The 27,625-nt window shown below is 41.0% G+C and overlaps 1 protein-coding gene and 1 pseudogene across 2 annotated transcripts in view; one reads left to right on the plus strand and one right to left on the minus strand.

Annotated features, from left to right (window-relative positions):
• DNALI1 (dynein axonemal light intermediate chain 1) overlaps positions 1 to 27,625 on the minus strand; it is a 46,981-nt gene that overhangs the window by 15,027 nt on the left and 4,329 nt on the right. For both annotated transcript variants that reach the window (XM_088460516.1, XM_088460524.1), the window contains exons 2-5: positions 26,931 to 27,064; positions 22,856 to 23,025; positions 19,966 to 20,144; positions 94 to 258 (exon numbers count right to left, since the gene is read on the minus strand). In XM_088460516.1, coding sequence (XP_088316642.1) covers positions 94 to 258; positions 19,966 to 20,144; positions 22,856 to 23,025; positions 26,931 to 27,064 — 648 coding nt within the window. The remainder of the gene's footprint in view (positions 1 to 93; positions 259 to 19,965; positions 20,145 to 22,855; positions 23,026 to 26,930; positions 27,065 to 27,625) is intronic.
• LOC148542895 (5S ribosomal RNA) lies at positions 17,096 to 17,214 on the plus strand (annotated as a pseudogene).

A 27,625-nucleotide genomic window follows, 5' to 3' on the forward strand; every position in this document is an offset into this window, starting at 1 on the left:
TCCCAGCCCAGACAAGAGCAACAGTAGTTTTACTTGCTCCAGAACAACTTTATGCTGGAGAAAAGCAGTAGGCATTTAGAGGGTAAGTCTAACCTTCAGCTGCTGGTTAGTTCGTTTCAGGAACTGTATTTCCTCTGCATGCTTCTTCTCCTCCACTTGCCGTCTCTCTGCCTCTCGTTTCTCAGTAGCCTCACACTTAGCTTTCTGTTCATTGACTTGTCTCTCTAGATCTCTCTTCTCCAGCTCTAACTCTGCAATCTGCATGAAAGAAATGATGTGCTCATTTAGCTAGATGAGGGTGTTTGATGACTGTAGATGCAGAGAGATATATTGGCTATCCAACAAAGTTCTGAAATGCTGATTGGTACTAGAAGTAAATCTAATGGCCACAACCTGCCAGGGTTTCTAGTGCAAGTGTGAGACTAAACTAAGGGCCTGATTCAGGGTGGACGCTATCCTGGTGTATGCACAAGTGGGGGGTGGTTTTTGTACTCTGCCTGCATCACGATGGTTTACAGAGGGCGGTCGTAGTCTTTGGATGTAGAGTTATTGACAGTTTGCGCAGCTTCACTGGCCCCAACGGCTTATTTCCGATGGACATTCTGTGCAGCCATGGGATTGCTTAGAAAGTTGATGGTGTTTCTTTGTATGCAAGCGGCGGAATAAAGGCAGAGCCGGTTGACGTCTCTGTACACATTACAGCAGCTGCGGCACAGACATAACCTCAGTACTGCTGCGCGCAAAGGCACAGCCACAAAGTGATTAGTGTCCACCTCTGAATCAGTCCCTAAAAGTCAATCTTGACCCACAGCACTCTTGGTGGCAAAATCTGTAAAGGGAACTTACTACTCAAGTGTCCATATGAGGAAGGGGTTAATAGGGGCAATTGTGGGTCTACTTTGCTTCAGCTGTCGTATAGAGCAATGTCTGTTGCCAACATACAGAGTTCAATTACAAAATCAACCATTTACAGTACACTAGCATGATATTATAGTACTCTACATACACTCGGGTGCATAAATATTGGGACATTGACCGAATTTTCATATTTTGTCCTCTATTCACCACCACAATGGCTTTGAAATGAAACAAAAAAAGATGTGCTTTAACTGCAGACTTTCAGATTTAATTTGAGGGTAATTACATCCAAATCAGGTGAACGGTGTAGGAATTACAACGGTTTCTATATGTGCCTCTCCCTTTTTAAGGGGCCAAAAGTAATGGGACTATCAACTCAAAAGCTATTTCATGGACAGGTGTGGGCTATTCCCTCATTATTTCATTATCAATTAAGCAGGTAAAAGGTCTGGAGTTGATTCTAGGTGTGACATTTGCATTTGGAATCAGTTGCTGTCGACTCGTAATATGAGATCCAAAGAGCTGTCACTATCAGTGAAGCAAGCCATCATTAGGCTGAAAAATCAAAACAAACCCATCAGAGAGATAGCAAAAACATTAGGTGTGGCCAAATCAACTGTTTGGAACATTCTTAAAAAGAAAGAACGCACCGGAGAGCTCAGCAACACCAAAAGACCCGGAAGACCTGGTGAAGGAAAACCCCTTCATAACAGTTGGCCAAATCAAGAACACTCTCCAGGAGGTAAGTGTATATGTGTCAAAGTCAACAATCAAGAGAAGACTTCACAAGAGTGAATATAGAGGGTTCACTACAAGATGTAAACCATTGGTGAGCCTCAAAAACAGGAAGACCAGATTAGAGTTTGCCAAACAACATCTAAAAAAGCCATTACAGTTCTGGAACAACATCCTATGGACAGATGAGACAAAGATCAACTTGTACCAGAGTGATGGGAAGAGAAGAGTATGGAGAAGGAAAGGAACTTCTTATGATTAAAACATACCACGTCATCAGTGAAGCATGGTGGTGGTAGTGTCATGGGGTGGGCATGTATGGCTGCCAATGGAACTGGTTCCCTTGTATTTATTGATGATGTGACTGCTGACAAAAGCAGCAGAATGAATTCTGAAGTGTTTCGGGTAATATTATATGCTCATATTCAGTCAAATGCTTCAGAACTCATTGGACGGCTTCACAGTGCAGATGGACAATGACCCGACGCATACAGCAAAAGCAACCAAGAGTTTTTTAAGGCTAAACAGTGGAATGTTTTGCAATGGTCAAGTCAATCCCCTGACCTGAATACGATTGAGCATGCATTTCACTTGATGAAGACAAAACTGAAGGGAAAATGCCCCAAGAACAAGCAGGAACTGAAGACATTTGCAGTAGAGGCCTGGAAGAGCATCACCAGGGATGAAACCCAGCGTCTGGTGATGTCTATGCGTTCCAGACTTCAGGCTGTAATTGCCTGCAAAGCATTTGCAACAAAGTATTAAAAAGTGAAAGTTAGATTTAGGATTGTTTAGTTTGTCCCATTACTTTTGACAGCTTAAAAAGTGGGAGGCACATATAGAAACCGTTGTAATTCCTACACCGTTCACCTGATTTGGATGTAGTTACCCTCAAATTAAATCTGAAAGTCTGCAGTTAAAGCACATCTTGTTTGTTTCATTTCAAAGCCATTGTGGTGGTGAATAGAGGCCAAAATATGAAAATTCTGTCAATGTCCCAATATTTATGCACCTGACTGTATGTTCATAAGATGCTTGGAATGCAAATTATGTAGAGTTGGACAAAGCATAAAAATATAGCGGTCAAAAGTTTTAGAACATCCCCACATTCCAGTTTGTATTAATTTATGCAGTTTAATGTCTCAGTGTATACTCTGAGCACTGAACATAGAATAAATAAACAATTGGAGATAAAAATAGAAATCATAGAATCAATTTAACAAAATTGAATCTAAATTTTTGACTTTTGACTCAAAGCCACCTTTTGAAGATATCACCGCCGAACACACTCGTGGCATTCTTTCTATAATGTAAATCAAATACTGCTCAAGAACTTCTTCCCAACACCAGCAGAAGTCATATAGAGAAAATGAGAATGTGCTGGTGAATAAAATTGCAGTTGGACCGCAATCTACTTAAGTAAAATAAAATATTTATGCAATAACATTATAAAGCTTCAACTACACACAATAAAAAAGATACATAAACAAATCATACAGTATGAATAAACCAATTGAACTTATGGATAGTACCATTTAAAATTTTAAAATTAACTGAAAAATGGGGTCTCATATGGATTGCAGTGGTATTCCAAAATGAGTTGCAACACTGTAAAAGTATTGAATAATGACAGTATGCATCTACATTTTTTTTTTTTTAAAGATAGTGTCCATATTCCAACTGCAGTGAGCCTTTAGTTATCAGATGTCATAAATGGTCCCAGTACTGCAGCCGGCTATATGCAAAATATAAATGATCCAGAATCAGTTCGGTGATAAGTACAGTGCTTTGAGCAGTTTTCAAAAAACATTGGGTATATTTCAATAATGCCACATGCAGCACCTGTATTAGTCTCCCACGCCCGATGTATTGTACCTTTCTCCTGGCTGTCCAGCGTTTGCACAGGGCGATGAAGGGACGGAGGTGCACACCTGTTAGACTTGAAAAAAATCCACACAAGTGGATAAAATGCGTTGCTGCTTTGGTCCCTGCACATGGGCATGACAGACTGGTATACCAATTAACAAACTTATCTCCACAGACAGGCTTAGACTGGGCTGCCGGGGAATCAGGTAATTCCCCGGTGGGACCCACTGCTTTATGGCTTTGCCCCTTTTATATGAGGGCTGGTCTTAACGGGCCGTGACGACAGTGCACCTGCTGAGGGGCCTGTCTGCCGCTGCTTCCAACAGGAGCTGGGGGCAGCGGCTCTAGAATCACTGACACTGCACTGTGGAGGGGGAGCATAGGGGACACATTCCCCGGGTACGGTGACGTGCTGCTGTCTGCTGTGCTCAGTGAGAGCATGCCCAGATGTCAATCACACTCACCTTCCTCCATTCTCGTCTGAAGCTCCACCTCCTTTTCAGCTTTAGCCTCTCTATAATTCTCATCTCCCTGAGACCCTGTCCCATTCCTTCCTTTACTCTAACCCTCTCTTTCTACAAGTGCCTGCCCCTCCTTTCCACTACCCCTGTGCTGTCTCTATCCTTCTCCTAAGCTCCACTGTGAGTACTGCACAGAGCCTCCTGTCAGCTGAGTTAAGTATATGGAAGAGGGAGGTAGAGAGGGATGGCTATTAATGCAAACTGTAGTTGGATTAGGGGTTATATTCATCTTATGAAGGTATTTTACTGTTATCAAGGAGATACATCAAAGTTTGTGTTTTTAGGGGGTGTAGTAATGGTATGTTATGTGGGAGTGTATTAATGAGTGTTTCATACACCCCCCCAACCATCCAACTTTTGCCAGGATTGTGCCGTTTTTTTGGGCACTGTTGCCATTCCACCCACAGACCGCAGCATCCTGCAGCTGTGGATAGGCACTCTCTCGTCACTGCTCTGCCTAGGATGAATATATGCAGTACACATGCACATGATATCTAAATAGTGCAAGGGAGAGCCTTGGGGAAAGCCAGCGGTTTTGGGAGTGGAGGTATGAACACACATAATACAGTCCCATTGGATACACAGATTAGATGCTTTAGCACTTCGCGGACTCAGTGAGTCCTTAGGTTTACATTGTTTTCTCTAATTATTTACATTGATTTTTTGCATTATATTGTACCTATATGTACAGTTTTACTCTGCATCTTCAATTTGTCTCTACACTGTTTGGCAGTGGCAATTTGATTTCTCTAATAAGATATTTTGTATGTGATTTTGATAATAGATGAGCAATGAATATAGTGGATTGTTTTTTACCCTAATCTCTATAATCCTGCTCAGTGTTATATATCATTATGGTCATTTTAAGGAATACTTCCGGTATATTACCATGGTACTGATGATAGAAAATGATAACTATGACCCCTATCTTTTCTTTATTATTTAGTTTTGCTTTGTAATTATTTATCTTTTAATTTGGTAGTTAAGAGGGGGTGATGTTTAAACTTCAACTTAAGCTCTAATTTGTCTAGAAAAGGTACGGTATACTTTGCCTTAAGGATCAAGGTGGGGCCCTCTTGCCTAGGGCCCTTTGAGGTCTGAGGGTCTGATTCATCTTAAGACGGAATTGCCGAGCTGCATGCATTACTTAACTGAGCTGCATTGCACCAGCTCCATCTTTATTTGTTTTTATTGCTGACTGTCAAAGACAGCATGGCCAAAAGGGGGAGACTCCGGCAGTCACCATTCAGTGACAGGCTGCCTGTCATTCCACATAAAGAGTGCAGCCCACGGATCTGTGTCTGGTCTCGTGAGATGTGCTAATCCTAACCTGGCAAGGCTAGTAGTGAGAGCCTCATTTTAAGGGGGTGTGAAGTTCTGGATCCCCGCAGTCGGATGACCAGTTATGCGACTGATGCTTGGTAGCTGATGATCCCCATCAGCCACACACAGCTGTATTAGCTCCTCACATTACATGCACTCCCCCAACTCAACTGCTACCACTGTCAACACACAGAAGCAGGACTGCATGAGAGAATCATTCAAGACTGACAGAGCCTTTCTGAGGCCACGGGCCCAGCTCAGATAACAACACTATGGGGTGGTAAGCAATGAATAATGTATCGCACACAGTTCTCTGTGTGAGTGTGAATGGAGGGCATATGCTGGACTTGAGTTCGACCCTCCTTCGATGCTTTGGGCTGGCTCTAGTGGCAGTTATTTTTTTTTTCACTTTAAGCTATCCTAAACTTGTTTTTTTTTTAACCTCTAGCATTTCGGTTTAGTCACTGGACTTGAATTGCTTAAATTTAAATAAAAACTGGAACAATAGGGGTGTTCTAAGACTTTGACCCAGTAGTGCAGCGTGTACATTGCAGTGTTGCAAGATGGAACATGAGTGCTGCCTGTACTACCCTTCTGTTACCAGATCATTCTTTGTGCTAAAACTATGTGTATGGAGTCCCAAACCACAAAGGGTTAGTAGCATCTAGGTTCAAGCTCTTCTGATCATTTTATAATATTATGCTTTTTGAAAGGAGGCTGAACCGTTCCATTTACACATTAGAAAAAAAAGCATGATCTGTTGGATTACAATGTTTTTTTCTTGTGCTTGTGATGTGCAGTAAAGGTGAAAGTAAAATGGCAGATGGCACAAGGCTCAAGGGTGCGTAAATGAATGCCTGATTGCCTTTCTGTCCTCAGTTATTCAGCATCCATTTCTGGATACATCACTTTAATAGTATTATACAGTTGATAACAGAAAGGCCATTTGTGGAGACAGGGTGTCTGACATTGTTCCACGCTCAGCAGACAGCTAATTCTATTCCTGTCTTTTAAATCATATTAGCCAATGATGTGCTAGCAGCAGGGCATAAAGAAACACACCCACCATCCTCAGCCAGGATACAATTTGTTTTTAACTGCGGGACAATTTTCTAAAAAGATATCCCAGTACTGCTTCATATTTATAAAACTTTCATAATGTGATTAAAATCCAAGTTTGTTGACCATAAAATGAGAGATGCGAGTAGAAACTCAGTAAAGAGAAAAGTTAGATCATCCTAAATCTAGGTTATGAAGTCACCATTGAGATATGAGGCAGTTTGACAGCATGGCAAATGCAATTTCACTGTGTATTAGCTATGGTTGAGGACGTTAATATTCCAGATCCTGGTTTTACTTGCAGAGATTCACAGCACTTAGCCGGAGAGATTAGACATTTTGGCTGGGGTAGGAAGCCATTGTTTGAAACTGAATTGTTTATCACTAAGTGGCATCAAGTCGATTATTCTATATGCTAGCTAGTTACTGTATGGTTTTCAGTGAAACTTTCTTCAAACTTCTAAACCTGCGTGCTGTGCAGTATTACTGGTATATTTCAGTGTATATCACTAGGAGAAATAAACTGTACATTTGAATGGAATATTATTAGTGTCACTTTTACTACCACTATTAAATTATATAGTTACATTTATTATTATGTGTTATACGTAACTAAAAAAATGAACAAAGTGTTGCTACAACACTGAGTTTTAGCATAAAGTGGCACAATGAATATTTAGTCCCATGCTCCTACCCACAGTCATTTTATGCAGTGTAAACTCTACAACTGTATTAACGTCCTTGGGGAAGTGTTATATGCAAAATATTCCATACTGTGTTATATGTCTGAATGTAGCTCAGTAGAAGTCCTATACTGTAGTATTGTGAATGGGGCATGACTTCCTTTAGTTACTGCAATTGTCTACGTAGCTTTAGCAGGAGGCCTGACAAGTAATGCTCAGAAGCTGATCAGTGCAAATACAGGACCAATAAAAGGAAGTGATGGTCTTATACCATAGCATTAAGAGGTACATAGAAGGTATATCCAATGTGCAGAGCAAAATACTTTGGTTTTGCACAGATGTTGCGCTCAGCACACTTCAAGAAGCACAAGCACATAACTTACCTTACCTTATCAGTGCACATTGATAGAAATATTCAGGTGTAAATGTTTGTAAACATCACATTGCAAACCAAACTCTTAACCCTTTTAAGGGCAGTATTCAATTGTTTTCGCGGTCCAGATCTCCCATTTAAAGTGACGGGAGATCTCTGGGCACTATTCAATTGTTTCTGATTTTCGCGCTGATCGCGCCCGTAGTAGTCGGGTTTAGCCCCATAAAACGGTTACCTCTGACCAAAGTGCTGGGCGCGATCGCGATAAGTGCTGTTTGGGCGCCCAAACAGGTAACTTTTCGCCCATTTCAGCTCGCACAGCCCCTGGGGCTGCGAGCTGAAATGGTGCGCCGGCAGCTGATCGCGCCGACAGAAGCAACAATTGAATAGCTCCTGTCAGGTGCGTAAGGGGGCGAAAGAATTGAATACCACCCTATAAGCACTCCTTATAATTAAATAAACTTTTCAGTGATTTTCCAGAAATACTATTTGGCTAAACCAAATAGTCCTTCGCCCTAGCTAAGGTTATCCAATACCCTTGACACAACTGATCCTTGATTGTTGCACCATATGGGCGGTGCTATATACATATATATTTTAATAGAATGTGAGTGCATTGTGTGAAATCATTTTTTTTTTATTACATATGAACAGTATGCACTGTTTCGTTCTCTATTTTTCTTTGAGAAATAAATTGAAAGAAATTCCAAGGCATTGTACGGAAAAGATTTGAAGGAGTGAAAGAAAAAAAAGGATCCCGTCAGGAAAAGCCTCTTGGGAATTGAAAAGTTCTGTTGTATGGTTTTAGAGTAAGAGACTTTTTTATATGTACTATAATACCTATTTGAACATCTAACAAGCGCCTGAGTGGGACTATTTACTTTTGTATTGTTCTTGTAAGGGAAACGAGTAGGGATTCCCTTTTGGTTTTCACTGGATGCTGTTTTTTGCGCAAAATCTGAACAATTTTTGTATATTTGTACCGTAGCGTAAGCAACTGTGGGCAACTGCATGGCGCGATGCATCCGCACGTTTGTAGCGTGATCGGCGAGGATGTAAGAGGACACATCGGTAGCATGACAATTGCTAACCTTTCCAAATGCATCATGTCTGTCTATAAATCCTGTGGACAGTGTTGGACTGGGGCATGAAGGGCCCACCAGGGGATTGCTACAGTAGGGGCCTGTTGAAGGGGCGTAACCATCTGTCAAAGTGGTTGTACCCAGTGAACAGAGGTGTGGCAATAATATGTGCACATATATGAAGGAGGAATTAACTAGCGATAGACCTCCAAAAAGCCAGAGAAAGGGTCCTGATTAATACATAGACCCCACAGAGTGACATTAATAAAAAGAATGTCTTTATAGATATGCTAATCCCGCTTTTAACTTTATGAGGATGATATATATTTAACTACTTAAAAGAATCTAACTACTGGGATTATTAAGTATTGAGTATAAATCCCGTTTTAAATATGTATTATTTTAGGATTATTTTTTTTTTTAGTTTAAATGTGTTTAACCATGGAGTTGATGAGAGCTATATTTTTTTCAAGCAATTACATTATTAAAGGACAAGAGACATTTTATATAGTGATGGAGCTTAATAGATTGACACACCACAAGACAGGAACGAACAGAAACACAAGTCAACAAAGGGCAAATACACAGGGCAAAAAAAATCCATAAGGATGTAGGCGTAGACACCGTGATAAACGGCACAGATGTCTTGATAAAAGCGGTAAACCGCTGAAACGTTGACAACGTGAACTGGCTCTGCCTGCAGTTTATTGAAGGTGTATGAGACCTGGAGTGCCATCCCTTGTGCCATATATATTTACATTCTTTGGAGAGGCACACAGGCATATTGAGGCTATTGGAGAGAGTGTCCGACCGTGAGTGGAATACATCAGCGGCGGCTCCTACCCTCTTAGGTGAGAGAGGCTGCCGCAGCTGAAAACAAGGGGGTACAATCACTCACCGGCTCCCCCTGGCCGGGTACCGGGGCCTGCGCAATCGAACTGTCAGGCGCCGGGAGTGGCGCATGCACACTAGCAGAGGGGAGCTGTGCATGTGCATGTCACCGGCTTCCAAAGGGCTGCATAGTCTTCAGCCCCTAGAAGCTGGTTAGGGCTGGCGGAAAGGCAGAGTAGTGGATTCCTCCTGGAAGCCGCTCTCTGCCAATAGCAGCCCGGACTGGCAATCCCAGGGGGAGGAGAAACCGCCCCCTGAGACAGCCTGTTGTTTATTTGACTGGCAGGTAGAGCTTCCAATAGGAAGCCACCGCCAGTCACAGTGGAGCCAGTGCAGTCACGGACTGAGGATTTTACTGCCACTGAGATGACTGCACATTTTATTGTGTGTGGATAATAACCATCATTTCATTTAAATGTAATTTTTTCTAATAACTTACGATCATGAAAGTGGATTAGTTATATATGGACAAAGTTTTTTTCTGTTTTTTATCTTTTATACAAAGCATGCATTTTATAATGTCATTATTATAGAGGAAACTTTTTATATATACAGTATGTGCCATATTTAATACAGTCAGGTGCATAAATATTGGGACATTGACAGAATTCTAATATTTTGGCCTCTATTCACCACCACAATGGCTTTGAAATGAAACAAACAAGATGTGATTTAACTGCAGACTTTCAGATTTAATTTGAGGGTAATTGCATCCAAATCAGGTGAACGGTGTAGGAATTACAACGGTTTCTATATGTGCCTCCCACTTTTTAAGGGGCCAAAAGTAATGGGACAAACTAAACAATCCTAAATCTAACTTTCACTTTTTAATACTTTGTTGCAAATCCTTTGCAGGCAATTACAGCCTGAAGTCTGGAACGCATAGACATCACCAGACGCTGGGTTTCATCCCTGGTGATGCTGTGCCAGGTCTCTACTGCAAATGTCTTCAGTTCCTGCTTGTTCTTGGGGCATTTTCCCTTCAGTTTTGTCTTCATCAAGTGAAATGCATGCTCAATCGGATTCAGGTCAGGGGATTGACTTGGCCATTGCATAACATTCCAGTTTTTAGCCTTAAAAAACTTTGGTTGCTTTTGCAGTATGCTTCGGGTCATTGTCCATCTGCACTGTGAAGCGCCGTCCAATGAGTTCTGAAGCATTTGACTGAATATGAGCATATAATATTACCCGAAACACTTCAGAATTCATTCTGCTGCTTTGTCAGCAGTCACATCATCAATAAATACAAGGGAATCAGTTCCATTGGCAGCCATACATGCCCACGCCATGACACTACCACCACCATGCTTCACTGATGAGGTGGTATGTTTTGGATCATGAGCAGTTCCTTTCCTTCTGCATCCTCTTCTCTTCCCATCACTCTGGTACAAGTTGATCTTTGTCTCATCTGTCAAAAGAATGTTGTTCCAGAACTGTAATGGCTTTTTTAGATGTTTGTCAAACTGTAATCTGGTCTTCCTGTTTTTGAGGCTCACCAATGGTTTACATCTTGTGGTGAACCCTCTATATTCACTCTTGTGAAGTCTTCTCTTGATTGTTGACTTTGACACATATACACTTACCTCCTGGAGAGTGTTCTTGATTTGGCCAACTGTTGTGAAGGGGTTTTTCTTCACCAGGGAAATAATTCTTCTGTCATCCACCACAGTTGTTTTCCGTGGTCTTCCGGGTCTTTTGGTGTTGCTGAGCTCTCCGGTGCATTCTTTCTTTTTAAGAATGTTCCAAACAGTTGATTTGGCCACACCTAATGTTTTTGCTATCTCTCTGATGGGTTTGTTTTGATTTTTCAGCCTAATGATGGCTTGCTTCACTGATAGTGACAGCTCTTTGGATCTCATATTGAGAGTCGATAGCAACTGATTCCAAATGCAAATGTCACACCTAGAATCAACTCCAGACCTTTTACCTGCTTAATTGATAATGAAATAATGAGGGAATAGCCCACACCTGTCCATGAAATAGCTTATGAGTTGATAGTCACATTACTTTTGGCCCCTTAAAAAGTGGAAGGCACATATAGAAACCGTTGTAATTCCTACACCGTTCACTTGATTTGGATGTAATTAAGTGAGGATATAATGTTTAATATGCAGTGAGGGCACTACATCCACAGAAGTTCCTTCTATTGGTTTGGTAATTCACCATTGGGACACATATGCAACATCGTAAATAAAATAGCGAGGAGCGAAAATATTAATTTATATCTTAGAACAATTCGTTCACCATGATCATAAACCTCCAGTATGAGTCTTTACAAGGGATGTGTAAAAACTCAGCAATGTTATGTACCATAAAATGATTTGTGCAGTATAATCAGTGTTTATATCTACACACATTAATGCATATGACTCTCACATCCACAGTCTACCTATAATAATGCATATAGGGACCCCAGAGAGAAAGAATGATACAATCTGCTGAGTTTATAATGATTTACTCATTTGGGAACAACTTTGTAATATAGTGTTTTTAGGTATAATTGTATAAATAGACAGCCATGTGATATTAAATCAGTTCTTAATCTGTAATTCCTTAAGAGAAATTAACCAATCGTCTTATCCGCAACATGTGTGGAATCTGCAGTTGTCCAAATATACCAATGAGTAAACAGGCAGAGTTATGGCATTCCGGAGTGCAGACACGGCGGTCTGCGTAATGTGATACAGTTACCCTTGAGATGAGTCAGGATGGAGGGGAATGGTCAGCTAGTGCACTAGACCGACCAGGTTCATCATAGTCCCTGGACGCGCGTTTCGCCCGCTATAGGCTTGTTCACCATCGCATGTAGTGCAGGGGCTCTGCTCTTACCTTTTGTACACGTTTTCCGGTCAGTGTCCCGATCAAATGATCGCGGGACGTCTATTTTCATTGGCTCAGTCTCCCATGTGATCACCTGTCTTGGTCACATGTATCAACAAAGCCATCTGGCGTCTATCATTCCATTAGAACAAGGTATCAGTCTCCTGTTCATATGGGATTAACGCCTAAGGTGCTGATCTGCACAAAATTGCACTGGCTGATAATCACAGTGCATGGCACGGAGTATGATATGATTATTATAGCAAAATTGTACTTCTATCTTTCCAATGAGGATAACAGGTGGTTAAGGGTGAAAGGATATACGATAATAGGTTCATTTCATTAATGAAATCATATGTGTTATCTGGTCAGCATTAGCTAAAATGTAAGGATTATCCTTACGTAAGGGCACTTGTTCAGTGCTGGTAGAATTTTTCAACACATATAGATAGTGTTTACCATCCTGTCCAAGGGAGGGATAGACAGTCTTAAGTATCATATATTAGAACAAATAATAATGACCTGGTAAGATTGATAATTGGGATACAGGATTGACTTTTAAGTTGCCGGTGTACTCAGATTGCACTAACTAATAATCACAGTGCATAAGTCATCCTAAGGTGGTATAGATAGTTATTTTTATGCAAATAATCGACTTCTATTTTCTATAAGGTAAGGATAGGTTAGGGGTAAAAGGATACATGACTGTAAATTACTTTAATTGATTGGGTCATGTGTGTTCTCTGGTCAGCATTGGCCAGAGTGTAAGAATTATTATTATTATAATGACACCTATTAGTTGCTGGTCGGATTTTCAACACATATAAATAGTATTAGTTATTCTATCCAAGGGATAGATGAAGAAAAGGACGACAATGAATTCCATATATTCTGAGGCGATTGTAATGACAAAAGGATGAGGTTCATAATTCATCCCCATGTGTTATCTTGATAATACATGAGGAGTACTACTAAAAAATACATGTGTAGGGTCCTCAAACGCAGGGATAAAACAGATTATAGTGTAACGTGGAGAGGTGGACACCGTATGGTTAGCACAGATGACAGCTGCTGCATGCCATTATATCATGTATTGAATGACACGTGAGCGTATCATCTGTGTGATTGGGTATCTGCTGTTACATTGTATCAGCAGGAGGAAGACCTGTTGATACAATTGCAGGACTCCTCCCTGAAAGTCTGTAATGAGAGTACCCATATAGGAGTAATGTGGTTAAAGATAAGTCTTACTACACTGGCAGTTGCCCAAGTTTCTTTCCATCATATGTCCTGAAGGGCATTGGTGATTGATAAACATAGGGGTCATGCATGGCGTAAGATGAAGAAAGAGAGTACAATGTAACTTCCAACAGTACTAATAGGAAGACGGCTCTGTTGCTAGTGGCATTGCAGAGTCACAGTTCCTGTTTTCCTGTAGGTGTCGCATGTAGGAAATAAGATGGTATCTCTGAATCCAGAGAAATGCCAGTGCTTATAAATGATATGGAGAAGGACAGTATTAGTGTAAAAAAGTTTAAAAAGGAGTTATGAAATCATTTATTCTGAGGAATTCCACTGATTCCATGTGACCTTATCGTGAATAAGATTACTATGAAAATCTAATTTAAGATCTTGTTAAATATATTTTTAGTGTAAGGGTGAAGTGTATAGGTCAGAGATTATGTAAACTAGTGTTACCAGTGAAGGGGGAAGGAATTAGGTATTATTTGTTGGATACCTAGATTTTATAATGCTTCCAACACAAAATGTGAGGTAGGATTAGTGTGAATAATATTAGGCAAAGGAGAATTAATCTATGTGCTAAAGGAAGTTTTTTCTATGTTAAGATAGGAGTATTATTGACTGTCTGAATAAAGAATATGATTACTGGATAGATAACCCCATTTGGGAATTTATTTACAGGGTCAAGCAGTCAATTAGAATTATATTTTACTGGAAGACAATAAATACAGCGATGCCTATACAGTACGAGTATTTAGCACTGTCCATCAAATTATACCCAAACTACTGCCGCCAATAACACAACAAAAGCCTAACAAAGCAGAAAGAGAATCTGGCCTAGAGAAAGAAAAGGTCTTAAAACGTCAGCTTTTAGTAACCTTGCTGATGTTAGTGTTTTTCTCTCAGCCACTTTAGTACCTATATAAAATACACTTTGAGGTAACCTTTTTCTTCATGAAAGCAGAGCATGTTTTCAGATATCAGATTGATATAAATAATGTTTTGGTTTTTTTAATTGTAGCTGTGTATAAAATAATGTAGCCATAAGCAGCCTGAACATTACTGCCATCTAGCGCACATATTCAGAACATTACAGGTTGAGTCTCCCATATCCAAATATTCCGAAATACGGAATATTCCGAAATACGGAATTTTTTTGGCATGACTGAGATAATGAAACCTTTGATTTTTGATGGTTCAATGTGCACAAACTTTGTCTAAGGCACAAATTATTAAAAATATTGTATAAAATTACCTGCAGGCTGTGTGTATAAGGTGTATATAACACATAAATGAATTTAATTTCTGTACACAAATTTTGTTGGAGCCACAAAATTATTGAATATATTGTATAAAACAACCTGCAGGCTGTGTGTATAAGGTGTAAATAACACATAAATGCATTATGTGTGTATATTTGGGTCCTTTTCCCAAGATATTTCATTATGATATGCAATTATTCCAAAATACGGAATATTCCGTTATCCAAAATACCCCTGGTCCCAAGCATTTTGGATATGGGAGACTCAACCTGTATTAATAAATTCTTTGACGACAGCTCACTATTTTGATATTAATTGATTCTAACTATAGCAGAGAAGTCATTTTCATGCTATGGTACAAGACTTAATGACCTTTAATGGAGATTCATATCCCTGTAGATTAGTTATTTATTCCTGTAAACATAGTGTCAGAGAACTTCTAATACAAATGACAGGTGTGTTTACAAAAATGTAAGCATATAAATAAATTAATACATTTGTATTTATTATTACTGATTTAAACTTTCTTGGCATCATTAACTGCACTTCATGTGTCAATTATATTCTGGTTCATTTTGTATCTTTCTATGATAAATCTACTTCATCTGTCACTTTTTCATTGCAGTCAGCAATTATAATACATTATTCTACTGTACCTACAAATCCTGAAATAACAGGGTTAAATAGGTGTCCACTCTCCTCTATCACTTCCAAATTAGATCAAAATGTCACAATGAATGAATCGACCTCCACCTGAGCTAAATTACAGCGATTCATATGAAGTAGGAATAAATTTAAAATTTTCGGTAGATTGCTCTGTTGTGTAATTGATAATTGCTGAACCAATATGCTGCAGAACATCTAGAAAATGTAGATTACTTTCGTTAAAAGGTAGTAAACCCATCTGCAAAATGAAGTTTCTGAGCATCAAGTCTGTGAGGCCTATTATCACAGTAAAAGTGGAGGATTGGTAAATTTTTTTTTTAGTATTGGAGCTATTTAAAAAGATGTACTGTATCAGCTATTAGAGATATCTGCTGTAGTCCCCCTTTTAATGTAGGCAAAAGCTATTAATGGGTACTGCGAAAAAACACCCTGTTTAACAAGCTCCAAAAAGCTAAGATTGTCAGAGCTGGCCCAATAAGCAAATGCCATCTTTAGACAGCTCCAAAAGTAAATTCAATTTATTTTTATATGAACTTTTCATAATATTTGTTAAACAGGCCCCTGTGGCTTCTGCATTACACTAGCATAATATTTTGATAATGGGGGATGTAGTTTATATCCCACTTGTCAGGATGCCGACGCCAGAATCCCAACACCAGTCATAATCCTGGTGCCAGCATCCTGACCACCGGCATCCCGACGGTAAGTATTGAGGGTTAGGGGGAGAGTTAAGGTAAGGCATACTTGTAGAAAAAGGGGGAGTAGCTGAACAAGCCCTCAGCCGGGCGAAACGTGTGTACTATCCATTGTCATACCCTTCCCGGAGAGATGGTCAGTGCACGGCCCGGACTCCAGGACAACTGAAATACTGGTATCGTATTGCCACTAAACGAGCTGTTGGATCTTTGTGTCTAAATTAGCAGGCACATACAAATTAGGCATTGTGTGATTGTGCATTAAGTATGTCATTTATACTACAATCTGAAGTGTAATTAATGCCTGTTTTGACCATGTTATGCATTAGAGCAGAGTAAATGAATCTATTGAGTCAAACTTAGTCACATACACAGAAGGCTGTGCATTACCTATGTTAAGTACTATATACTATGATCTGAAGTGTGAAAAATATCTTGGCTCTGATTATGATACATACCACAACAGACCCTATGAATATGTGTAGAGGAAATCTATCACTATATCGTTTATAACACTTCAACAGGTTGATGTTTACTGTGCCTTCTATATTTGATCTATCAGCTATGGCATACAATATCAGATTGTTATGATCTCCTTTTATAATTATATTGGAGGTAATACTAAATTAATTTGTATGATGCAACCAAAATACAATTCCAAATGAACACATTTTTTAAGACTTTATGAGATGACTTTCATATCTGAGTATGTTAAAGAGGATATGATGATTGCCAAACAAGGATGAAACACACGGATGTGTGAATTTTTAAGTTTTATATCATCCTTGAAATGTTTTTCTTTGTATATATGCCTCTTTAGCTCTCTGTGTATGAATCTTATACACACACTCTCAATTAAATATAAGTCTAAGTTATTACTTTGATGTGCAATGAAGTATGCTTATGCATAATCTTCTACAAATATTATATCTTATTAACAAAATGGACTATTCTACCATGATAGTCCTTCATTTTTTGCTATAACTGTGTGCAGGTGCGATCACCATTTCCCTCACTATATCTACAGCCATACATTACTTGATCTGCCCAATCTCGTCCGATCTTGGAAGCTATAAAGTAATAGGCCTGATTAGTACTTGGATGGGAGACCACCTGGGAATATCAGGTGCTGTAGATCTAAAGAGAATAACTGGGACTAGAATGCACACGGTATAGCATTTTTAAGATTACCCAAATGCACTTCAATTAGTATTTGTGATGGGTCACCATATGACTAAATCATAAATCACAAATACAATTTTTTGGTGTTCATTATAATATTCATTTAATGATATTTCGCCGGACATTCACATAAGATTGATGTTTATGTGCTATCTTCTCTTTATAATATTAGTGTGCCTATGATAGGTGACTCATGTATAATATAAGTTAGTATATACTGTGTGGTGTACTTAATATTAATATTTTTACTGATATGAATTAAAGGTTATATTTTAACTGCATATTTATTTGAAAGAGTGCCCCAGCTACTAGCCATTCTTTTTTTCTCTTTTTTGTTTATTAGGGCATACTTACCAACTTTTTAGGAATCCTTTCCGGGACCAGCCCAAAGGAGGAGAGCTGCTCTCAGTTTTGGGGGGTCCTTTTGGACCCACAAATTTCTTGTGAAATCTCCCCACCCTGCCTACTTCATTAGTAAGTGGGCGGGATGTGGGAGATCTGCCTACTCTTTAGGGGGGTTACCTGAAAATCGTGAGCATCCTGCGACTCCTGGGAGAGTAGGCACGTATGCACTAGGGGGAGGGTTAGGCTGCGGGAAAGAGGGTTATGGATAGGCTGCGGGGGCGGAGGGTTAGGTTTAGGCAGTTGGGAAGGGTAGATTAGGTTTAGGGGTAGGGTAAGGATACTTACCTGCAGGTGTCAGTATCCTAACCCTGTTGGGATGCCAGCGTTGGGATTCTGACTGCCGGGATCCTGAGCGACCGACATCCTGTACCCAACAGGATAAAGGGTATAGCCATCTACTAGACAGTTAAATAATCCAGAAATTGAAGCTATGGTATACAATCCTGACTTGGCCATCTATACAGTAGGTACACCATTACACACATTACAATTTTGAAAGTGGCAAAGGATTTATAAACCAAGATATAAATCAACATTAAAATCACAAGCACATATCTATAACTCACTCAGGTGACAGCAGAAAGACCTACACCTGGAAGGACACATTGTGTATTCCCCATGATCTAACAGGTCTATTTTAGTTGTCTAATTAGCAGTACCAAGGCAACTTTCATTAATGACAACCCCCCCACCCTGGGGCTATGACTGTTGCATGCATGTGGGTACAAGCCCCTCTCTCATCCCCACAGTATCAGTCTTTCAATTGTATTCAATTCAAACAGTGTTTCCATATTCTTAAGAGTATGATGTGTAGGACTTTTTATTATTTTTAATCTGAATGTATAATATGCATATAATTTTTATGAGCAATGCTTTTATTTTCAGAAAATGATCTGCTATATATATATAAAATTTATAATAAAAAAAGGGTTAAACATCCATTTTATTATATGTCTACAATTATGTATGTTTTATATATAACGACTTAGACATATGATGTCTTCTAGAAGAGACAAAAGAACACAATTTTCTAAAAAAAAAAAAAAAGTACCGTATTGCTGCTTTGCAGCGTAGATCTTGGGAGAGGCCTCTCCTAAAAGCCCTAACGCGTTTCTCACACTATAATCTCCGGCTGTTTCCCATGCTGAGGAAACAGCCGAAGATTACATGCTGAGAAACGCGTTAGTTTTTTACCCCCACACACTGGTGCACCCGGGACTATCATCTACATCCCACTGAATCTTCAGCTGACCGCGGCTCCACCACAGGATGAGACTGACTATTTCCTAGCCAGCACGCGGTATGCACTACAGCAATCTGTGAACTCCACTGCTGCATCGGCATCTCTGGACACATGTCGGGCGCTGAGGATTCTTTTGCTGGATGCTTTTAGGAGAGGCCTCTCCCAAGATCTACGCTGCAAAAGCAGCAATACGGTACCAGTTTATTGGTTACACAGAGACTGTGTTAGTCACGATTTAGTGGATTCAGGAATATACCCCCAGACGTGACTTATATTAATGTTCACTGCCACCACAAATTGATTTTAATTTCATGGAATAAGCCCATCATTTGGTGGCTGTGCACACTGATTTTATTTTTTATTATTTAAGTCAAATCCAACAGACTTTTTGATTAATTCCCATACAATCCTGGATAAAGAGACAAATAGATAAAAAGAAAAAACTCACATATCTATACTAATATTTATTCATTGGGATATATCCCCCTTTTTTATGTATGCCGATTTTTTTTGTCTGTTTTTCTGTGGCCACAGTGGTTCCTTTCATATTTTTTGATTTCATTTATTTTTATTTATTTTTTATTTCCTTTTGTCATCTATAGATTTGATTTAAGGTCTATTTAATATGTGAATTTTATTATATGTATTTTTGTGATTTCATGACTATATCTGCATACATTAAATTTAGACACTACTAGTGTCATTCAGCGCTCCCAGTTGTTTTAGTTTTTCCATAAGGTTTTCAAAGGGGTTAGCTACTCCTCCCTGGTGAGCTGCTTCTAGATTTATCCATTGCCATTTTTGATACGCCTACCCCATCTTTCCTTCCTTTTCTGTATAATGAAAAGCCTGATCCAATCAAAAGCTTATTCTGCCTGATACAATAAACCCTCAAAAACTGGGACTCAATACACAAACACTCCCGATGGCTAAGGGTAAAAAAAACATCCTTGTTTTTGCAGTTCACACTCTATATACTTAAATGTATATGATTCTAGGTAGATTTCTTGACATAGTATAATGGGATGACTAAATAAATGACAATTTGAAGGAACCTACTTTTTTCTCTACATCTGATTTGCCTTGTTCAGCTTGTAAGGCCTTCCTCATGCCAAAAGCCACACTGCTTTCGTACAGTGTCTGGTACGCCGAGATGGTCATGTGGATTTCATCACGCACTCTTAGTAGCAAGATACCACGCTCCGCACAGTTAATGGTCACCTGTCTGATAAGCTCATCTGATGGGACAAAAAAAAAAAAAAAAACATTTTTTATGACTATATTTTATGCAGTGACATTTTATTACTAACAACTACCCTTCCTCGGAATTAATCATTGTGCACAAAATAAGATCAAAAGTTAGTGAACAGAGAGGCAGCTACTGGATAGTAAAGTCAGCATGACACTACACAACTGGCTGAAATAAATAGTCAGTATATAGCATTAACAATAATAAAAATCTGTAAACTATGAATGATAGTACAAATCAGAGTTTTACAACATCTCCTGTTAAATATGACGGCGGTTGACAGAGGACACGTCCTAAACCCTGCTATAAGTACAGGAACCACTGTGGCATGTATGCATGCTGGGTATTATTTGTTATTCCGAACTAGGAGATACAGATATCATACTGTGTAGAATTTAATGTGAATAATACATTAGAGATTTCAAATGTCAGACTAACCACAAGCAAAAAGCAGCCATCATGAAACAGCAGTGCGTGAGAGGTCCTATATTATGGCATTTCTTATTTTATGAGAGATTCCCTTAAAACTATTCTTATTGCAATTCTTTGTGTGCGTATTACTTCTCCAGCGCTGTGAATTATAAAACTACCATTAATAACTTATAAAAAAAAAAAACATTGTGAACAATAAAAAAATAGTGACAACAACTTCTTAAAAATGTGGTTGTAGAAAATCCAAAATCAGTTATTCCTGTGCAGACTGAATGCTTGGGGATGTATATTATTGAGCCTATTTAATGAATCTTTGTCTTCACTTCAAGTTATTCTATTTTGATAATCTACATAAATGCACCCCTGTATTTTCATGATACAAATAATAAGTTGCACTTACATATAAAACATAAAAAAGCACATCATATGAATAAGTTCAAAGGACTGGGGGGTGAGATCGACATGATATCCGATCCAGAAAGAGCTTATTTAACAGTGCTGACATTAGAAAATAGCTGAAGTACCTGGCATTGCCCGGGTTTAAATCTTCAAGTTATTAAGTTTTATTATGTGAGGTCGTCCAAATCTATCCAGTGGAAGGCCCAGAACAGGCTCCCTGGGTCAGAGTTCTGCCTGGCACACTCCGCCGTGAGGTCTGACCAGGACCCCAACCACTCCATTAGGCATCACAGACCAATTACCACCCCTCTGTGAAGTTTTCATCCAATCCATCCAGTGGAAGGCCCAGAACAGGCTCCCAGGTTAAAGTTCCGTCCTGTTTACACCAATTGGAGGTCCGACCAGGACCTTAACCCCCCTAGTATGTCTTCTGGGATCCAATGTCACCACTCTGACATTTTCATCCAAATACATCCAGTGGAAGTCTCAGAACAGGCTCCCCGGGTCAAAGTTCTGCTCAGCGTACACCAACGAGAGGTCCAACTGGGACCCTAAAGGTGCATATCCACTAGACGATTAAAATGAGCGATTGAACGATTACGACACAATCGCTCAAAGATCATTCATTAAAATGTCGAAAACGACCAGCGATGCGCGCTCCCACTGGTCATCTTCGACATCTATCATCGCCTGAACATGCAGGTCAACCTGCCGATGACGACAGGTTGTGCATGTTCGGGGATGAGGGAGGGTGCCTGCACCGAACAACATATTGTTCAGTGTGGGCGCATTATCCACTGCACAGGATGGAGAACGATGGCACGATTACAATGTTGTAATCGTACAGTCGTTATACTCTCGTGTAGTGGAAACGCATCTTAACCCTCCTAAAACCTGTTCATGATCCAACTGGACCACCCCGTGTTGGTTTCATCACAATCGTCGCAGGGGTGTCCAAATGCATAATCGCAAAGATAAACAGACCAATGATACACTTATACAATCTTTGTTCTGGTAGGAGACCTCAATTTAAGGAAACTATGTTGGATTTTCTACAAGCAAATTGGTTGTCACTATGCATAGCGCTGGAGAAGTGATACACACACATAAAGGATCTGCTTTGGAGGTGTAAGTGCAACCTTTTTATTACGGAGTGTGATGATTTTTTATTATATTCTTAATGCAAACCTCTGCATAATACAGACAAGAATGTAGACAACGGAATGCTTAAAAAAAGATCTTTACACCAGAGTTTCTCTTCCTCTGTAAAGGCGGGTATCCACTAGACGATAGGCTCCATGAGCAATATTGTCTAGTGTTTCCCCGTCAGTCATGTGCTCAATGTCATTAACGACATTGAGCACCCACACTGAACGATATATCGTTCAGTGACGTCACCTCTCTTATCCCCGTACTTGCAGAACCTGACTATATCGTCAGGTTGCCCTGCAAGTATGGGTGAAGAAAGATGCCGTCAACAACCAGCAGGAGCGCTCATCGCTGGTTGTTGACGGCATATCCACTGGACGATATTGCAGATGATGAACAATAACGATATTGTTATCGTTCAAATCATCCAATTTATCATCTAGTGGATACGCGGCTTAAGATGTCTCATTAGATGGATATACCAGATTGTGCAAATTTCAAAGAAATCCACTCCATTTGATGAAGCGGTCTGGTAAAACAGACTCCAAACACCTCAAGGCATTTTTATTTCAGGTCTGCTTTTAAACTTATGTAATAGTCTTGAAAAGGGAAGTAAAAAAAAAAGTGCCATAACAGGTCCCCTGTAAGACCCATATGAAAGGACAAGCTAAAAAGAGTGTTTAGTAGACAGTGAAGAAAAAGTACTGGAGAATAACAGACCAAAGCACTGTGAATAAAGTTCTCTGCGCACAGGACAGATGCCAGTTTCTCGAGCTTGTCTCTGCTGTAATTTCATATCCAACTCTTCCTGTAGGTGTACAACATCCATCCGTGTACTGGGAGTGCTGGACACTTGCTGGGTCCACAGCTGATTGTTCTCCATCCATTCTCTGTGTAGGAGACACACAAATCTTGTTACCCTTTATTCCTCATCATGAGCAGGAAAAGTAAATTACCTAGATAAACAGTATGTAGCTTTGATAGTAGTTGGAATGATGAATGGGACTGTCATCTATCCTTTACAAATAAGCTGATCATGAAATATGTATCCTGAATGTCTACTGGTTTAGATAAAATATGTCCTGTTTGTGGGGATTATTTACCCTGCCCAAGCAGCGTGAGCACTTGCATCCACTACATGCAGTAATAAAATATGAGATATGGTAAGAACTTACCTTTGTTATCTCTATTTCTACGAAGTCCATAGGGTTCCACAGGATACCTTGGGGTATAGGTGATGACGTCAGGCATCGGGCATCATAGAGTTAAGTTTTCAGCCTCCCAGGATGCACTAGGGTCCCCCTCCTATACCCCGCCCCCGAGCCAAGGCATCTCAGTTACGTACCAAGCCATAGGCCGGAGGAGGAGAAGGAAGAGAAAAAAGATCTGGACACCCACAAGAATCACATTCTCACCAGAGGGAGATGGAAAAATAAAAAATCGGTGACCAGAGTAAAGCCCATCTGCAGCACAGGTGCGACAGGGCGGGAGTCCTGTGGAACCCTATGGACTTCGTAGAAATAGAGATAACAAAGGTAAGTTCTTACCATATCTTATATTTTCTACATCAGGGTCCATAGGGTATCCACAGGATAACTTGGGGATGTCCCAAAGCAGTATCCTTTAAGGGTGGGGACGCTCCTGTGCTGAAAGGACAATCCGCCGCCCGAAGGAAGCATCCTGAGAGGCAAAGGTGTCAAATGCTAATTACCTCACAAAGGTATGGACAGAGGACCACGAGGCAGCCTTGCAGATCTGGACTGCAGAGGCACCACGTCGAGCTGCCCACAAAGGACCCACAGACCTAGTGGAATGAGCCCTCACAGAGGATGGAACCAGAAGGCCTTCATGAAGATAAGCTTCTGAAATTGCCATACGAATCCAACCTGCCAAAGTTGCTTTGAAGCAGGCCAACCCTTTTTACGGAAGCCATAGAGGACAAACAAGGCGTCTGACTTCCTAAGCGAAGAAGTGCGGTCAACATAAATCCTTAAGGCCCGCATAACGTCCAAAGTGGCCTCACCCACTGAAAGATCAGGTGAGTTAAAAGCCGGCACAACGATTTCCTCGTTGATATGGAAACTTGAAACAACTTTGGGAAGGAATCCAGGACGAGTGCGCAGCACCGCCCTGTTCCTATGAAAAATCAGGAAAGGGGGTCTACAGGAGAAAGCCCCTAAGTCAGAAACACATCTGGCCGAAGCAATAGCCAGAAGGAATATTGTTTTAGCTGTTAGCCATTTAAGGTCCACTGAGCCCAGTGGTTCAAACGGCGGTCCTTGGAGAGCCCTCAGGACCACAGCTAAATCCCAAGGCGCCACCGGTGGAACAAAAAGTGGCTGAATTCGAAGAACACCTTGCATAAAGGTGCGCACATCAGGGATCACAGCAATCCTACGATGGAACCAGACTGACAGGGCAGACACCTGCACCTTCAGAGAAGCAAGGCGAAGCCCATGGTCTAGCCCCGCCTGTAGGAAAGCTAACACTCTAGACAGACAGAACTCCCGAGGGGCATAACCTCTCGGTCGACACCACTGGAAGAACTTATGCAACACATGATGGTATATCCTTGCAGAAGATGGTTTCCGAGCTCTTACCATAGTTTGTACCACAGAGCTGGAAAGCCCCCTGGACCTTAACATGGCCGTCTCAACAGCCATGCCGTCAAAGACAGCCGAGCCAGGTCCGGGTGAAGACAAGGACCCTGTGATAGCAGGTCTGGTGGTAGCGGCAACCGCAGAGGAATGTCCACGGACAGACTCTGAAGGTCTGAGAACCAGTGCCGCCAGGGCCACGCGGGAGCTATCAACAGGAGCGTACCTCCTTCCTGTTTGAATTTCCGGATTACCCGCGGAAGAAGGGAAAACGGAGGAAAGAGATAAGCAAACCGGAACTTCCACTGGACGGACAGAGCATCCACCAGAGACGCCTTTTCGTCTCTTGTTTGAGACCCGTACACCGGCACCTTGCAGACATGATGGTAAGTATGTGACCGCTCTCACTGATACTCGTTAGTATAGTGGGAGAACCACCCTGCAATCACCGCACCGCATGGGCTTTAGCAGAGGAAGAGCAGGGACAGTAGAATGGCTGACAGTAGAAAGTACAGGCAGCAGACGCTAGCAGAAGTCACATACAATGCAGAAGAGATTAATCCCTGCACTATCAGCACTGTTCCTCAACTACACAGACACAGAGCCTGGTAGGACACAGCGCTGCATACAGAGACCTGTTTCAACGGAGGAACGGTATGCCGGGGGAACCAGACCGCGATGCCACCGTCAGCAGCTCCAGCAGCGTTCACCATACAAAGATGGCCACCGAGGAGCAGAGAGGAGGCCGGCCTGGGGGAGGAGCGCTGCCACAGGACCAATCGGCAGCGCAGAGAGGGCTGTGTGCAGCGGGGGAGGCACCGGCTGTGTACAGGGAAGGAACGCTCCCCTGGCATGCAATTAACCCCTGGGACGCCGCAGCGCTTGCCATTCAGCTGCGGTCCGCTGTCCCAGGGGGGTAGTGGAAGCGCAGGTTAGTTACCTGGCTCCACGCTGCAGCCAGTCCCCCCCAGGGAGCCCCCTGCCTGGGGACTGTGGACCATGTGCTCAGGAGGGACCCACCGTGGGACCCCCGCTGCTTACCTGCTGCCCCTTGAATCCGGCCATGGTCCGAAACATCTGGGGTCACCCCTAGCCGTGACCCCAGATGCTTACCAGCATCCCCGGATCAGTACCGGCGTTCTGGTACCGGCGGGGGTGTAGGGAAGACAGCATGGACGTCAGCAGTGACTGTCCATGCTGTACTCACAGATGTGCAGCCACAGCTGCCTTGAAGAAAACTTCAGGGGCTATCCTTAGCCCCCCTCTAAACAGGTGTTCCGACTCCAAGCCGGGCACCAACGAAACGGAGATGCCTTGGCTCGGGGGCGGGGTATAGGAGGGGGACCCTAGTGCATCCTGGGAGGCTGAAAACTTAACTCTATGGTGCCCGATGCCTGACGTCATCACCTATACCCCAAGGTATCCTGTGGATACCCTATGGACCCTGATGTAGAAAATGGGATTTTTCTAATAAACACACTACCTGGGGGTTATTATAACACAACCACACCTCCAGCATGTCATTGCCATGTTCCAGGTCCTGATTCCTAACCCTACAAAGTTGGGAGGTATAAGATTGGTTCTGATTATATTTAGTATTTCCTTTTCAAACCTCTCTTGTTCAATATTATTTATGTATTTTATTAACATTTACTTATTTAGCGCTAGGATATTCCATGGCACTTAACAATTTGGAACAAATCAGTTAAAGAACAGTAATAAAACAAGACTGGGTAACAGACAAACAAAGAGGTAAGAGGGCCCTGCTCACAAGCTATATGATGCTGTTATTACAGAGACCTAGTCACAAACTGAGAGGTAAATGTAATAGCCTGCGGACTGCAAGCATCGGCGAGTTCTGTGCTAGACTGCCCAATGTTTTAAAGTAGCAGTCATTTAAAAGGCAAAACCAGGTTGATTTTGCCTTTTAAATAACTGCTACTTTAAAACATTCTCGGCTGTAACTCGCAGATGCCTGCTGTCCGCAGGCTATTACATTTATCCCTGAGATTCTGATCACCAAAGTATCTTTATTGTTTTACACACTCATTAATGTCAATGTGCATGTGTTATCCAAAAAGGCAAATATAATATATTAACAATGGACTAAAAAGGAAAGAGTTTTATTATAACAAAACATAATTTAATTCCCTTTCTTTTATTTATTTTAAGTAAATATTGCCCTAAGAAAAACTCACCGTGGTGGCAGGATTGCATTTAAAATTTCTTCTGCTGGCTTAGATGCCTCTAGTGGAGGGGTTTTGGGCTTTGGAGGCGGTGGAACAGGAGCAGAATTAACAATTGGTTGAGAACTGGTTTTCAGAGCACGAGACTGCAAGACAAAAACATATAATATTCTTAAGGAGCCTTTCACATTGGAAAACTCATCATGATAAAATATAATGTATTGTGTGAAATTACTTACAATTTAATTAGAATAAAGTACATTTTTTAACATGTACTGAATGTGTTTGTGAGCTATCCCTCAGGTTTAGACAGGCAACATGTGGCACTGGTGAGGGACAGAGACCAAAGCCCCGGGGCACAGATGCGGAGAGTGAGAGCCTGGAAACATGGCCTGTGACTGGAAGCAGTAAAAGCCAGTCAAATATGAAGAGTCCTTTTGGTTATTATAATAAAATTCCTATAACATTTCCTTGATCTTTTTTTTACCAAATTACCTTGTATGGACTTGTGGGTAATTAAATTATGTATCGCTATAGCATCTGAGAGATCCTGTGGACTTCAGAATGCATTGCAGAGGGTGCTGGGGTGGAGAGTCATCCAGTTCCTGTCAGGGAAGTGAAAATTTGCACTCTTCTCTGGCACCTATATTGCAACCATAACACCAGCCACAGCCAGGCATTGTCTCCCTTAGTTCTGCCCCTGGATC

Source organism: Taudactylus pleione, unplaced genomic scaffold (assembly GCF_031769625.1).
Source record: "Taudactylus pleione unplaced genomic scaffold, aTauple2 ptg000007l, whole genome shotgun sequence".
Lineage (NCBI taxonomy): Eukaryota > Metazoa > Chordata > Amphibia > Anura > Myobatrachidae > Taudactylus > Taudactylus pleione.